The 16,379-nt window shown below is 37.8% G+C and overlaps 1 protein-coding gene across 5 annotated transcripts in view; it reads right to left on the bottom strand.

Moving 5' to 3' along the window:
• Positions 1-758: 758 nt before the first annotated feature.
• IPO11 (importin 11) overlaps positions 759-16,379 on the bottom strand; it is a 210,594-nt gene continuing 194,973 nt past the window's right edge. For all 5 annotated transcript variants that reach the window (XM_047867314.1, XM_047867303.1, XM_047867320.1 and 2 more), the window contains one exon: positions 759-2,190. In XM_047867314.1, coding sequence (XP_047723270.1) covers positions 2,026-2,190 — 165 coding nt within the window. In that variant the 3' untranslated portion in view covers positions 759-2,025. The remainder of the gene's footprint in view (positions 2,191-16,379) is intronic.

Below are 16,379 nucleotides of genomic sequence, written 5' to 3'. Positions count from 1 at the left end.
AACATAAAATAAATAGAAAAGAAGCTATGTTTATGGATGAGAAATGATCAGGAGCCACAGTTCAACCAGAGGCCTGGCTGAGAGGACTCATTTTGTCCAAATGTGTGCCATAGGCTGCATTAATGAATATACTTCTGTAAATTAACACGTGTATTTTATGTCTAACTGAACACTTAAAATTTCAAGATACGTGATTTTTTTCTGACCTATTTTAAACATTTCCTACTTAATATTCCTTAAGTAATGTTAGTGTTCCTACTTAAAGCCTATTTTAAACATTTCAGTTTTTTAAAAAAATGAACCAAACTCTTTCCCTGAGGTTAAGTTTTTTACTGTTTCTGCAAGGTAGCTATTTTAGTAAAATTTGCTATAACGCTATAATGAAATCTGTCAGGAATTGGAAAGAGAAGTTATTTTACTATAAGTGAAAAGCTGGGGCACGTTTAGAATTTCTGGTAACGTTGGGAATAATGCCTTAAATGAAAATAATTACGTCAACAAAAAGAAATTCTTCTTCTTAGATCAGTCCTGAGAACTGAGTAATAATGGTTAAGAATGATCACATTAAAGAAGCTTTTGGTCTTTAAATGAAAAGAGAAAGTGAAACAGTAGCTAGGATTTACTATACACAGCACCACCACCTACTAGGACAGGACCAACACCAGGGTCTGGAAGAAAACATCCCTTTCAAATCCATGGGGCAATTTTTACCAACTCATTTTTCATGGAGCAGGAAAAATAGTCAGACAAATCAAAGGTAGGTATCTTTGGAAAATTTAATTTGGACCATATTTTCTTTCTCTTGCTCAAAACACCAAGTAGTTCCGTACATTTTGGGTTCCACAGCTTACAAAGGGGCAGTGGGCTTCCTGCAGTTACATATACTGTACCCAACTTTCTATAGAAAGATCAGACATTTCCCAACCTTGCTTTGAGTATTTCCTAAAAAATGCTTTAAAGGTTTCTTAACAATAAATGGCAAGTGAAACGGTAAGGCTTTATTTTCTCCTTTTTCCCCTTTTTTGGTACTGCGTGTTGGAGGAATAAGGAAGGAAGACTTGTCCTAACAGTGTGGTGCCCCGGGGGATCCTGACTGTGCGGAGGCAGCGCTGGACACACTACGGCCCTGACGGGAGCCCTGCGGTGCGTAAGGACCTTGGGACCTGGTAGGGCAGGTAGGGCGGGGGGCGGAGGGCGGAGGGCGGAGGGGGGGGGGCGGTTGCAGCACAGAACGGCGTGTGGGGTGGCCGGCCGGCTGCTGCTGTCGGCGCTCCCGGCCTCCGGGAGGAACAGAGGGGCAAGAGGTCTCCCCCGGGGCCGCAGTACCACAGGTTCCCTTCCGCGGGCCTTAGGAGATGCATTTAAACACTAAAGGTAATTTCTGAAAATAAAACGAGGAAAAAAATCCCTTCACTAATTTTTGTATCCAATTACTAAAATGAAAATAAAAGCATTTGATAAAACACATTTTCTACGTCAGATGAAAGCAACTCCCTTGCAAGATAACCTTAGTAATATATATTTGCACTATTTATATATTTTTGCCCGGTGCACACCCTTCTTTAATTGCATCATCTGAACAGCTTTGCCATTTTTCAAACTTGCAGTTTCATTAGCTTAAAAAAGGGATACAGCAGCCAAATTAATACTTCTGGTTGCAGAAAAACAGAGCAGACATTAACCTTCATCTTCTCAAGCGTTAAGAGCACATGATTAAAAGGTAATCAAACGGTGTCTTCTCTTAACAGAAAACTAAGCAGCTAGTGTCATCAAATCTATATCTAGTAAACATGGGGCCCCTCTTAAATATAAAATTAAATTCTTTTGAGGAATAGGTTTGTGATTTTAGTTGTGCGGGATTTACATTTATTCACTCATTTTGGTAGTAAAAATGTATGGTCTTCACTTCTTTACAGGCATACACGAGGGAGTTCTTCATCCTCTCAGCAGGCTGGCACACACCAATGGCAGGCTGGGGTCCTTGGCTTGTTTCAGAAAGGGGAGGCAGCCACACGCCACTTGCTCTCAGAAGCCCTGCAAAAACTCCTGCAGCTGGGTGACGATCTCCGTGTCCACGGTCTCCATGAGGGACTGGAAGCCTTGCTCTCCCAGGAGCTCCTGCTGCGCCTTCAGCTTCTCGTAGATAAACTGCTGCAGCGACACTGTGTGCACCGGGTCCTTCAGAGCCAGCTATGGGACAGAGAGGGGCCACAATGCGTCAACGAGGCAAACACAACTCCCCCTTACACGGGACTACAAATCTCTGTAATCTCTTCTGCAGCCGCACGACTGCTTCTGCCTCCCTTCTCACAAGAGATCCTCAAATAGTCACACTGTGCCAAAGTCTGCCGAAGGAAATTTCACTGTTTGTCTATCCTCGGTTCCCTAGGGCCTCTGAGCCTAAGTTGCCCAATTAGCCCAACTCTTCAACAGCTCAGGCTTCATCCATGTAAAGAATTGAAACCTGGTACAAAGTATTCTAGACAGAACATGCCGAAGAGCATTTCAACACAACTGTCCAGGGCTTCTCTGAGGAAGATAAGGTGCTACTGAGGCAGCTCAGGAAGGCCCTTGGGGCTGACAGAGGAAAGCGCCCTATCCTGTACGGCTCTGCTACTTACTACGTGCTTCTGGTAACAGAGAGAGAGAGAGAGAGAGACAGAGACAGAAATAATAAAGAAAAACATTTATAAAACCAAAACAAGCACATACCCCTCCTCTCCCACTGGGATATTTGGAAAACAAAAGAAATACAATTAAAAATAACCCATCATTCTACTTCCTAACAATAACAATCACAACAGAAAACACTGTGGCCTCCTGTGCTTTTCTGTGCAAGTAATCCACAAATACACAATATCACAATATATACAATTAGTGCTGCTCTTTGCATTTGTTTATCACATGAAAATTCTACTCTAACACATTTTAAGAATTCTAAATCTATATATGTTATCATCGTTTTGGTTATAGGTGTGTTGAAATGATCATGGTATAGTTAAAATACAATTTTAACTAATTTTCCTGAATAACCTATCACAAGCACTGTTCCTCTACATATCAGATTACTTCCTTATGCCTTTTTCTATTTTAGAAGAATTACTAAAGGACACAGACGATTTTATGACTCGTGATACACATTATCAAGTTGTTTTTCCGACAGTTAGTACAAATGTAAAAGGTATGAGAGTTTACAGCTTGTGACATTGACTTTACCACTGGTATTAATTACCATTATTTAAATGCTTTATAATTTACGAAGTGAAAAATAATACACTCTACTTTAAGCTGTACACTTCTCTCATTATCAATAAAGGTGAACATCTGCAAGGCGTCAGTAAAATACATGAATGTGTGTGCCCACTATGGCTGCACAGAAACTCTTGTCCTTCCTTACGGATATTCAATTTTAGGTGGATAAAACAGTTGAATCATATGTGCTGTTTGAGCAATTTAAAGAAATTTTAAAATAATGACCACAAATGGAAAATCTAACTGAGAGGCAGAGACATACATGGCATGAATTTGAAATGAGACCCCTTAGGTGACCATTCCAGAGCTACATGATAAATCCAAGGCAAGGATACATTCAGTATTCATTGCGGATGAACAGGAGAAAAGAACTCTCAACACAAACCCCTGCCTTCACAAGCCTGAAGATATCACTGTACAAAAAGCATAGAAATTGAAGACGAACATTTAAAAGTAAATGTTCTCTTAAGCAAAATGCAGTAATGTTCGATATTATTTTCATTACTATGAAATAGATTTTTTGCTAAAGAGGATGTGCACTTTGTTGAAATATCATGAACTATCTGTAACTAAAACCATCTGCTACAATATGAGGGAAACAGAGCTGAGCTGGAAATTGATGTTCAAATAAGTTACCCCAACTACTGAAATGAGCTTAGAAGGGTTGTTTAAATGCTGTTTCAATCTGCTATAGAAAACTGCAAACAGTTAACATATCAAATCTCCACCCTTTAACTTTCAACTGACTAATAAAAAGGAAAACTACTGCCATACTAAATCCCACCAAGGCACCAGTATAGTATTTTTTAAAGTATATTGGCCAGTCATGCAAAGATAAAAAAAAAAACCATTAGTCTCTTTTGAAAGAAAAGTTGTTGAAGGGAGAAGGAAGGGAAAACAAAACACACAAGATCTCCAAATGCACATCTTTAAAAAATCTTAAAACAACCACCACAACAACTATTTTCTTCAGTTAAAAATATCATGTTAGCAAATAAATGTGGATTTTGGCTTGTGGTAGATAGTCATAAATCACAGCTATTAATACTTTCTTTTTTTGTTTTAATTTGTTTAATGCTTATTTATTTTTGACAGAGACAGAAGAGAGTATGAGCAGGCAAGGGGCAGAAAGAGAGGGGGACACAAAATCTGAAGCAGGCTCCAGGCGCCAAGCTGTCAGCACACAGCCAGATGAGGGGTTCGAACTCAAGAACCGTGAGATCATGACCGGAGCCGAAGTCAGATGCTTAACTGACTGAGTCACCCAGGTGCCCCAATACTTTCTTTTGAATAAGTTTTTTGAAATACATTAATAAAATGATTCTCTCGAGAAAAAACACTGCTGCATACCCACTAAAACTCCAGATATCATTTCTTTGAATGTTACAGTGCCATCAATAGAATGAAAAAACACTAAAGTCACTAATATCATTTTCACAACTGTTGCTTTTATACAGTATATACATATATACTATATAAATAATGCCCACATTACATAATAAACTCAATTATATGATTTAACGTGAAAAAATACAGAAAGCTTACATGTTCATCAGGTGGTATGCTCCTGAGAAAATAATTAGTTTTATAATGTAATAAGCAAATTATAATTAGGAAGATAACTCTGCTGTTGGAAAACCACACTGCAAAAGTAGATGTGAAGTAGACTTCTAATTCCAAAATAATAGAGTAAAATATTCTTCTAATTCTTTCAGCTAAGTACAACTAAAACTCCTGGACATTACGTGTGCGTGTGTCTGTGTGTGTAGAGATACCCAGAACTGAAGGAATGACACAGTACTGAGTCCCAGGCTTTCTTCTTGCATCATATACCCCAAATTTGGGCCTGAAGAAGCCGGCAACCTGGACATGGTAACAAACGCAGACCAAAAAAAGGCTCCAACAAAAAGCCTGCTCTCTACCCAAGGGACCACAAAGCAAGACAGAAAACTTTAGATGATAACTAGTTTATTTCACTCAGCCCAACACCAAGACTAAACTATGGCCCCACCTCTACTCACACCAGGCTGTTAAAAGGATTCGAACCACCCATCCCCCAATAGCGTGTGTGTGGCGACACTTGGGGAGCTTGAACTCTCAGTTCCTCTCACGGGGAGAGGGGCCGAGTGGAGAACTTGGCTTTCTGCACCCACCTGACAGTAACAAAGTGGCACAGCCACTTCTGCCACAGCACTGTCAAAAGAAGGTGGCTAAAACAGAATTTGCAGTAAGATTCAGTCTAATAAAACCAAAAATATCCAGGTTTCGATAAAAAAAAAAAGTCATTCATAACTAAAGGAGGTATCAGAGGCAGAAGGGAAGTGGGTTTAATTATAAAAGGGCAAAATGAGATCTTTGCAGCCACGGAAATGTTCCATATCCTGACTACTTTGGTTGTGATGTTATAGTTTTGCACGATGTTATCACTGAGGGGTCACGGACAGCAACACATCACAAACCGGAGTGAGCTTAGTATCTGGCAACCTCAGACACCAAGAATATATTTGGAGGCATGGAATTAATTTCCCGGAGGTGAAAGACCCAAACAATTTGGTAATCCACATTCCCAAATTCAAACAAATTAATCACAGAAGAATCTTACAAATTCAGAAATTGTTTATTCTTCTTTGGAACACATCTAACAAGTGTGGTTATCTTTGCTCAGATGTACAAATATGAGAAGGTAAAAACCCTCTACAGAAAAAACAAAGCCAACAGTACTGAGGCCCAGCTGACAATACAGAAATACCGGGAGTAATGGGAAGAGACACAAAACTATTAAAAACGGACCCAGATGAGACGCAATTTTTGGTACTCTGGACCACATCTTGCAACTAAGAGCATTAGTGGAAAACCAGCGATATCTCAATAAAACCTGAAGTTTAGTTAGCAATAATATACCAATGTTGGTTTCCTAACTTTGACAAATGCACTCTGATGTAAGATGCTGACATTACGGAAAAGGAGTGAGGGGCACATGAGAAGGAAAGGTCTGTACTACCTCTGCTACTTTTCTGAAAACCTAAAACTCTTCCAAAATAAAAAGGGTGTCCGTCTTTATGCCAGTACCATACTGTTTTATTTACTTTGTGATAGATTTGGAAATCAGAAAGTGTGATGCCTCCAGCTTTATTCTTTTTCAAGACTGTTTTGGCCACTCAAGGTCTTTCATGGTTCCTATGAATTTTAGAATTGTGTTTTCTATTCCTCTAAGACATGCCATTGGAATTTTTGACAGAGTGCACAGCCTCTGAAAATTGCCTTGCATAGTATGGAAATCTTAATATCTAGTGTTCCAAACCATGAATATGAGTATCTACTTGTGTCTTTAATGTCTTTCATCAACGTTTTGTAGTTTTCAAGGTACAAGTCTCTCACCTCCTTGAAGTGTATTATGTATGCTCAATTATTGTATTTATGTTAAATTTATGCTCAGCTATTGTATTCTTTCTGATGCAGTTCTAAGTGGGATGTGTTTTCTTAAGTTCCTTTTCAGATCGTTCATTTAGTACAGAAAATACAACTGAAGTTTGCATACTGACTTTGTATCCTGCAACCTTGCTTAATTTATGAGCTCCAGCAATTTTTTTTAAATAGGTCTTTAGTGTTTTCTATACATAAGATCACATCATCCGCAAAAAGGGACAGTTTTACTTCTACCTTAACATTTGGATTCTTTTTATTTCTTTTCCTTGCCTAATTGCTCTGACTAGGATTTCAGGTACCATGTTGGGTATACAGAGCAATAGACAGAACAGGAAGTTCAGAAATAATTCCACACATATACAGTCAACTGATCTTCAACAAGGGCACCCAAAAGTAAATAGTGATGGAAGGACAGTCTCTTCAACAAATGGTGCTGAGAAAAGTGGATATCCAAATGAAAAAGAATGAAATGCTTCTCTTTCACCACACAAAAAATCAACTCAAAATGAGTGAGACTTAAACATAAGACCTCGGACTGCTAGGAAAAAAACCCACAATTTTGGGAAAAGCTTCATGCCACTGGGCATAACAATGATTTCAAAAATATGACACTAAACGCACAGGCAACAAAGGAAAACTGAGAAGAGAGACTACAATAAACAAGTTTTATAATATATTTAAAAAGAGGTACTAAAAGGGGCGCCTGGGTGGCTCAGTCAGTTAAGCGTTTGACTTCAGCTCAGGTCATGATCTCATGGTTCGTGAGTTTGAACCCCGTGTCGGTCTCCGTGCTGACAGCTCAGAGCCTGGAGCCTGCTTCGGATTCTGTGTCTCCCTCTCTCTCTGACCCTCCCCTGTTCACACTCTGTCTCTGTCTCTCTCTCTCTGTCTCTCTCTCTCTCCCAAAAAAAAAAAAAAAAAAAAAAAACATTAAAAAAAATTAAAAAATACAAATAAAATTTAAAAAGAGGTACTAAGAAGCTAAAAAAGTACATCCCTCTGTGGCCATCTGGTACGAGGACAACCTGCTCTGGATGCCTCAATTAACTTAGCCAACTGTTGAATTATAGAGCATCTAAATAGCAAGGCTGGCAAGTTCATTTCTGAAATGAGGAAAAAATGATGTCCCTAGGCTGTGAGTGACATTCAAGGTTGATTTTTCTGAAGTTAATGACAACAGGAGAACTGGCATACAGACTTCCAAATTCCTGGTTTTGTTCTCTTTCCATTACATCCATATGCCTAACCGCTCTCTCACCCTCCAAGGAAGGACATAATATTTAAATGTTTCCATTAAAATGGTTAAGATAAAATTAGAACCCTTATAATAGATTTGTGATATTAGAAGATAATTACCCAGAATTCCTGACTCCAAGACAATGCCAAATAAATTAAGTGCTAATATTCTGACTCACTTCAAAAGTCCATACATTGGATTTTAATAAGCAAGTAGTTTGGTATTTCTTGACTTTGAAATTATAACTTTAAGAAAGAATGGTTCTGGATGAACTGTGTATCAGATTCCTCTGTTGGTAATTATAGCTTTCTGATGTTTGCTTCAAACCATAAGGTGGTTAGTCTTTAGAGTTGGTACAAGATTTTAGCTCCTGTGGTGCCACTTACCAGAATGTCCATTTCTTATTCTTTGAGATTTTGATTCCTTAAAACGAAAAAACATTTCACTGCATTAATCAGCAATTTCACCCAGCAGGAATTTGACAGCTGAATCCTTTCTTTTTCTTAGGTCATGTGGCCTTTCATATTATTGTTCAGTTTATAAGCCTCCATAGACCCACGATAATTTTTTGGAAATTATTTACTGTAAAGTTATTTCGGTTGGAAATTTGCTGGAGAGAAAAAGTTTCCTACCCTAGAAAATTACAGAAGATTTTTGTAAGAATAGTGATATACTTTCCATGAAACCTGGTAGATTATGTATAACCACCCTAGCAATGCAACAGACCAAAAATCTTAAAGGAAAATTTGCCTATGACAGTGTATTTAACCCTGTGGTCTTCAAATGTTCTTAGTTCGACTGAAATATCTTTGGTTTGAAATTCCCTTCTTTGACCTCTGTTTCATATAGGGAATTGTCAATTTCTGAAATACATCTACATCTAAATTTTTAGAATCTGTTGGATATAAACTCTCCTAACCAGTGGCTTACCAAGGAGTTTGAGTGCTGTAGATGCCAACCAGAGCCCATCTCATCAATAAGGCTCAACAATGCAAATTCAGTCACTAATTAAACCCAGTGTACAATCCAAATTCCAAGGCAGTGAGTGAGATTTTATCATCCCTGCTGTAGCTGTCCATCGAGGAATTTAGACTACAATTTCTATTTCACGAACCTGTAAATAAAGGAGCTATTTTACATTGCTATGTCTAGAATGACTGAAACCCAGACGTCATGAGATAAAAGTAACAATGCATACATACATGTCTCAGGGACAAAAATGCAATTGCAATTTAGCAATTAGCTTATTACCGAGGTTTTCTGATATAATTATTTTTTCTCTCCATCAGTCCCAGACCATTACTAATTGGGTATTTTTACTCTAGTTTCAGTCTTATTTGGGTTATGCCTTCCAAGGTGCTTTAAATCTACAAAGTAAGCGTGAGCAAAACACACAATTTAATCAATGAGCCAAAGTAAATATGCCAAGCCCAGATATGAGCAACAGAACATCTTATTTCTTCACATTTGTTTCCATAGGGAATGTTCCTCATCAGAGTGATTAAACAGCAATCAAAATATTCTATCTACATTTACTAAACTCCAACCGCAAACAGGGCATGTACTAGGCACAGACTAAACCTTTTATGTACATTTTTTTTGTTAGCTTACGTTGAGAGAAAGAGAAAGTATGTGTGCAAGCGGGGGAGGGGCAAAGAGAGAGAGAGAGGGAGAGAGAGAATCTGAAGTAGGCTCTGCACTTTCATCCCCCAATGCGGGGCTCGACCCCATGAAGCCTGAGATCATGACCTCAGCCAAAATCAAGAGTTGGATCCCTGGGGCGCCTGGGTGGCGCAGTCGGTTAAGCGTCCGACTTCAGCCAGGTCACGATCTCGCGGTCTGTGAGTTCGGGCCCCGCGTCAGGCTCTGGGCTGATGGCTCAGAGCCTGGAGCCTGTTTCCGATTCTGTGTCTCCCTCTCTCTCTGCCCCTCCCCCGTTCATGCTTTGTCTCTCTCTGTCCCAAAAATAAATAAACGTTGAAAAAAAAATTCTTTATAAAAAAAAAAAAAAGAGTTGGATCCTTAAATGACTAAGCCAGCCAGGTGCCCCTTTACATAAGATTGTTTCATTTAAAACTCAAAATAAGAAATTCTAAAGAGAAAAGGAAACCCACAGCAATATAACTAAATACGTTTACAGAGTGTTCTTCACCCTTAGCAGCATACTGGGAACCATTTGTAGAATATTAAAAAACGCTGATGTCTAAGTCCCACTTCTAGAGATTCTGATGTAACTGGTTTCAGGCACTCGAATTTTTAAAAGCTCTTAAGAATCTGATACATATTTGAGTGAGGAAGAGTGCTAAAGAAAAATTTGGAAAAAACGGTTTTAAGGACTAAGATTTCAAGTAAACCCAACAAAAATCTCTATAGATATCTTCATCTTCATTAAAATAAATGTAAGTAAGACTCAATAAAATACATGACACTTAAAAACTCTTCGACTGGTACTTCCAAGCCCTACAGACTTGATTCCCATAGACCACCACCTACTTCTACATGCTCTTCAGGGCTTTCTTTCTCCTTTGGTTTCAATGAGACATTTTGGGTTCCTTTTGCTTTAGCGTATGCAAAACAGAGACTGTCAGGATCCTTTTTTTTTTTTTTTAACTGTCTGACTCCTTCACCATCCAAAAGTTTAATGCTCTTTTGAGCCTTACTTTTGACTCTAGAATTCCAAAGGATTCCCCAAATCACACGGCATATAAAATCCACACTATAAGGATTTGGACTTTGCCTGCTTTTCCTAACTGGTTTGCTAGTAACAGCAACATACATTTACATGTTTATCATTTAATTGGTTACCTTGTTAAACTCTCTTCATAGCTGGTTTGTTGATTTTCCTGGACTTTTCTGGCATAAACATTCATTTAAATGACTAATGACTTGCCTTTTCTTTGCCAATACTTAATACACTCACTCAAATACACCCTTGCTTGTTCTTCTCACTACATTGGCTAAAAATTCTATGTGACAGACTATCACCAAAAATTTTTATCCTGTTTCCTAGGTACCCAGAAAGACCACAACTCCCAGTCAACAGAATGTGAACAAAAAAGATGTGTCATAACCCATTCTTTTTCTCTCCAACTAGACAGAAGAATTATCAATATATCTGGGTCATCCCTGAATGACTGTGAATTACACACCCACTCATAATCTTCTTTTTTGTACTTCCCCTGAGTAGAAAAAAAAAAAAAAACAAACTATAATATTGAGATTCCAGGGGTCTGTTCTAGAAGGTGGCACTCTCATTTAGATCATTCTCAACAGTGGTATGTTTGTGCTTAGCTTCAAACAGTCATTTAAAACATCACGTTAAAGTCATATTTTTTTAGGGATCCCTGGGTGGCTCAGTACATTAAGCATCCGACTCTTGGTTTGGCTCAGGTCATGATCTCACGTTTTGGGAGTTCGGGCCTGCTTGGGATTCTCTCTCTCCCTCTCTCTGCCCTTCCACTTGCTCTCTTTTGCTCTTTCTCAAAATAAATAAACATTAAAAAATTGTTTTTAAAGAGTCCTATTACTCTATTCCTAATTCAGAGTTTTTACAGTAATAAATGGTGAATTTAATGCTGGGTTTAATTTGCTAATGGTAACTTACTTCTCTGCATCTATCTTCATAAATACAAAAACTTACTCTTTTCTTTTTTTCTGTTTATTATTTCCTGACAGTTCCCACAGTTTTCTAAGTTCTATCTTTTCCTTAAAATGTGATAGCCCAAAAATAAGAAAAAAAGGACTGAAGGAAAAATGGGGAGAAAGAAAAAGGAAAAAGGGGAGAGGAGAGAGAGAAAGAAGACAAGCTGCTGATGAAAGGATGTCATTAGCAATATTAAATGCATTAAACTACACATTTTTTTTCATTAATAGTACATTACAGTAAAACCATTTAGAAAACAAGCAAATAAGAAACACTGTTAATGGAAAATTTTTTGCTTGTTTTTAGAAAAATGGGGAATCCATTTAAAACTTTTCTTCCATGATTTTTAATTGTTAATTTTTTTGGCAATTATATTTTATGAAAAACTTGTCAATTCTGACAAGATCTTCCACTGACTAGCCAGAAAGTGCATGTATATCCCTGAAGTTATACGTGACTTTTTACCTAATATTTTATATTTATGTTCACCCCTCCCACATACCTCCTCTTTATTCATATTTCATGAACATTTTAAAAAGGCATATTCTATTTATAAGATAGAATTTTTATTTACAGGAACTAAATTAAGCTTATTGGTAGTATTGTTCAGTTCTGTCATTATATACCCAGTAGGAGACCATCTTAGGTTCAACTAAACCTAGAGATCACAAGACCACCACTGGCTATCCTTAGCACCAGTTTACTCAGAAGGCCAGAGGGATGATAAGATACCACAAAATGGTAATGTGCAGGAGAATAAGTTTTGCACCAATAAAAAATTTATGACCATAGGTGTGTTTTTAGAATCCTATAAAAATATGCTGCCTTTTGAAATGAACCGTTACCTGTTTTATAAAAGCATTTCTCCTGTAAACCAATCATAGCAATAAATTAAGGACTATCTTCATGGACTTATCTCTAACATTAAAAAAGATCAATTCTTATATATAACTAAATTAATAATAAATTCTATAGAAACACTAGAAATAAATAATAAATAAATAGAAACATGTCCTCCTTCCGTTCATGTTATCATCAAAGTAAAAATGATTGTATAACAAAGTGTAACAGAATGTTTAGGGGTGTGTGATCAGTATTCCTAAATTAGGAAACAGCAGCCTCCTAGACATATCTAAATGTGTTAGTTCTCAGCACTGCCTTTGATTCTACTTCCTTTCCAGAAATGTCATCAATACTCATGTTTGCCCATTCTGTGAGACAACAGACTATAAAACCAAACATATTCCATAATACATTGAGCCAATTATATGTAGTTTCCAGGTGATACAGAAAATGGAAAGAGAACAAAGAGAAATAGGAAAAACCAGATGAGATTTCTAGTTAACAATTTAAATGTCACCTTGGATTAAGTTTTCTGAGTATCACTTATTTTTGCCTACACTGTCATTAAAGGTATTGAGAGATGCGAACATCACAAGTGTAAGCCAACCTAACACAGGACACACCTGCTTCCTTATGTCTCCTTATTGTTCCAACTGCCTATTTGGTTCCAAGAAGTGAGATCACTGAACACATCTTAGGAGAATCTCAAGTCTTTTGATAAAATGCTTCGCAAGATCAAGCTATCAAATGAAAGGTTAAAAAGTTAAGTGCTATAAATAAGAAATGCTAAGAGGGAACCTGTAAAGGCAATAAAGTTTAATAACGAGTCAGTGCTCTCAATCTATTTCAAAAACTGGGATGATCACTTCATCAAATTGTAAACCATCAATAATTTAAAAAAATGACAGAATATGATGGGAATGAATGAGGGAACAAAACTTTCCATCATGACCATCTGCTGATATAGCAAAATCATTCAAGAAATTGCAGTATTTTAAGACCTGCATTAACCCACTAGTTCTGGAAAGGGAAATACTGTTCTCTATGGCTATTTAGCCTAAATTGACTAGAGTACTTGAAATGATTTCATGCATGATTTAAATAAACTATGTTGTGTATTTATTTGTGGAAGGAAGCCTGGTGCAAAACAAGGAACTCACAGCCGGTGCCTGTACTACTGAGTGATACATAAAAGCCAAATGGAAAACTCAACAAAACACCACCGTTGCACAAAGATGTAACACACTGAAAAATAATTAGAAAACACCACAATTCAAGCATTTCAAAATATCTGCCCCACTTTCACCAGTATAGTTTACTTAAATCTCAGAGAACTAAACCTATTAACATTTAGATCACAAAAAATGAAATTACGACAATCAGACCATCTCCAACACCCGTGAGATTTAGAACTATAAATGAACACGTACCAATCTCTGAGGGTGACCTTTGGTTTTTGTTCAAGGAATACATCCATAGTGAAATAAGTACACATAGAGCTTTAGAACCAATTACAAAGCAGTGAGTTAACATAGAGGTAACCAAATGCCAGATCTTTCCTGAACGAAGGTCACCCAAATCTCCAGTAGATAGCTCATGTTAACTGCTGACCTAAGGATTTAAGAAATTTGCTACCACTAACATCTAATTTGACAAAAAGTTAGTGAGAACCCATTTTGTACCATTCTAAGTGCAGGGATTCAAAGATAAAATAAATCATGGTCCTTGTAATGCTAAATGCAATGAAAGGGGGAGGTTAAGGTAAGATGAAAATTAGTGGTGTAACACTATTTTTTATATTAAATGGTAAAAGGGCTGCTGCATCAACTGCTTTTTGGAATGGGGTAGTTAGTGTGTGTGTGTGTGTGTGTGTGTGTGTGTGTGTGTGTGTGTGTGTGTGTGAGAGAGAGAGAGAGAGAGAGACAGAGACAGAGACAGAGACAGAGAGACAGGGGGAGATAAAAGGAGAATGTGTGGAGAGGAAAAGAGGACAGACAAGAAACAGAAGATACTTCTCTCAGTTACTCAGGTTTAAGGAAAGCTAGCTGGACATGTGGACATATCAAATGGCATTAGTAATCACTGAGCAGAAGCAGTTAATTTGTAGTGAAGTGAATGGGGAAGGGGGCTAAGATCCTGGAAATGGAAAATGCTATAAAATTCTCTCAAGTAGCAACAAGCCCAGCAACACTGAAAGCTTGCCTCTTTCCCACCATATCAGCGTGGCTACACATGCTCACCAGCACTTTTCATTTCTTGTCTTTCTATTCTAGCCACCCTGACAGGTAATGTCTTACTGTGGTTTTGCTTTGGTGACAACTTTCTGATGGCTGCCTATTCCTACCAAACAAATTCCAAATTCCTAGCTTTGTATGGTTGCCCTAACTACCACACATTTATTATTTTATAGTTCTATACATGAGGAGTCCAGAACAATCTCACAGGGCTAAAATCAAGGTGCGTCAGCAGGGCAGCTTTCCTTCCCGAAGGCTCTAGGGGAGAATCTGTTATTTTGCTTTTTCCAGCTTCTAGGGGCTGTCTTCCTCTGTTTTCAAAGCAACAGCACTACCTAGATAATCTCCTTTACAATCACCTGATGAGCAACCTTAATTCTACTTTGCAACGTAACCAAACATACCCATAGGGGGATGTACCCTATTCACAGGACCTAGGGATTAGGACGTGGAATTCTTTGGGGGATGAAAGGGATTATAGTTCCCACCACACTTATCTGGCATATCGGGCCCTACACAACTTGGCCGCTATTTGGTACACGGTAGGCAACTACATCAATGTTTCTGAAGAGACACTCCTCCAACTACCCAATGTTCAGTGGAATAAAATGAATTATTACTCAGTTCTGAGTACTGTAGGATGCTTAGCAGCATTCTTGGCTCCCACCCACTAAATTACAGTAGTACTTCTCAGCCTTGTGACAATAAAATACATCTTTAGACAATGCCGTAAGTCTCCTGGGGGGTGGGGGGGAATAAAATAACAATCACTTGAGAATCACTATTCTACAAGGACCCACGTTTGCATTAGAAGCAAATGTAACTGTGTAACTCGCACAAGGACATAAAGTAATTTTCACTGTAATGGGTTAATAAAGAAACTCACTAGTCTCTTCATTGCAGTTTCTTCCAGGTCAGAAAAAAAGTGGTGGGGAAGAAATTAATTCAGCTTTAAGTTGAAAGAAAGTCTCAACACTTAAATAGTTTCTATAACAAAAGCCTTCTCCCTTTCTATTTGTTTTACTTTAAAGTGTCTTATTTCAAGGGGACAATCCAAGAAAAATTGGATGACTTATTCATATAATATTCACATAGACTATCACATGTGAGATACAAAATAAGTATCAACTGATTTGTGCAAAAGCAGTATTAAGGTCTGTCACAGATCATTTCACCTTGCTTGGGTTCATGTAAAAATGAATGACAGTGACTAGGAGAGGGGCGACTGGGTTGCTCAGCTCAGGTCAAGACCCCACAGTTCTTGAGATCGAGCCCAGTGTTGGGTTCTGCGCTGACAGTGTGGAGAAAGAAGTCTGTTTGGGATTCTCTCGCTCTCCCTCGCTTTCACCCTCCCCCCCAAGGTTGTGCTCTTTCTTTCTCTCTCTCTCAAAATAAATAAAACTGAAAAAAAAAAAATTGGCTAGGATATAGTGACATCCAAACCATTTAATAAGTAAATTCCTTAGTTTAATAAATCCCCTTTCAGCAGAAGTAATGTTTCATTTTTGAACATATCACTGTATACAGGAGAATTAAACTATTTTTAGATAGTTTTAAATTAATGGAAATAGACACGTTCTTTGATTTTCTTCATTTGACCCTGAATCACGGTAGTACACCCCAGCTTTTGATACAAGGTATGTCTTTTATTTCAGTTAGGCTGAGACCACAAAGAAGCAATTGTTTTCAATGCATGCTTGAAACAAGATGGAGTATTATGAGATTGATCTACAAAATATCCTAG

This window comes from Prionailurus viverrinus, chromosome A1, assembly GCF_022837055.1.
Source record: "Prionailurus viverrinus isolate Anna chromosome A1, UM_Priviv_1.0, whole genome shotgun sequence".
NCBI lineage: Eukaryota > Metazoa > Chordata > Mammalia > Carnivora > Felidae > Prionailurus > Prionailurus viverrinus.
The sequence above is the reverse complement of the archived record's forward strand: the minus strand, read 5'-3'. Positions and strand labels throughout refer to the sequence as shown.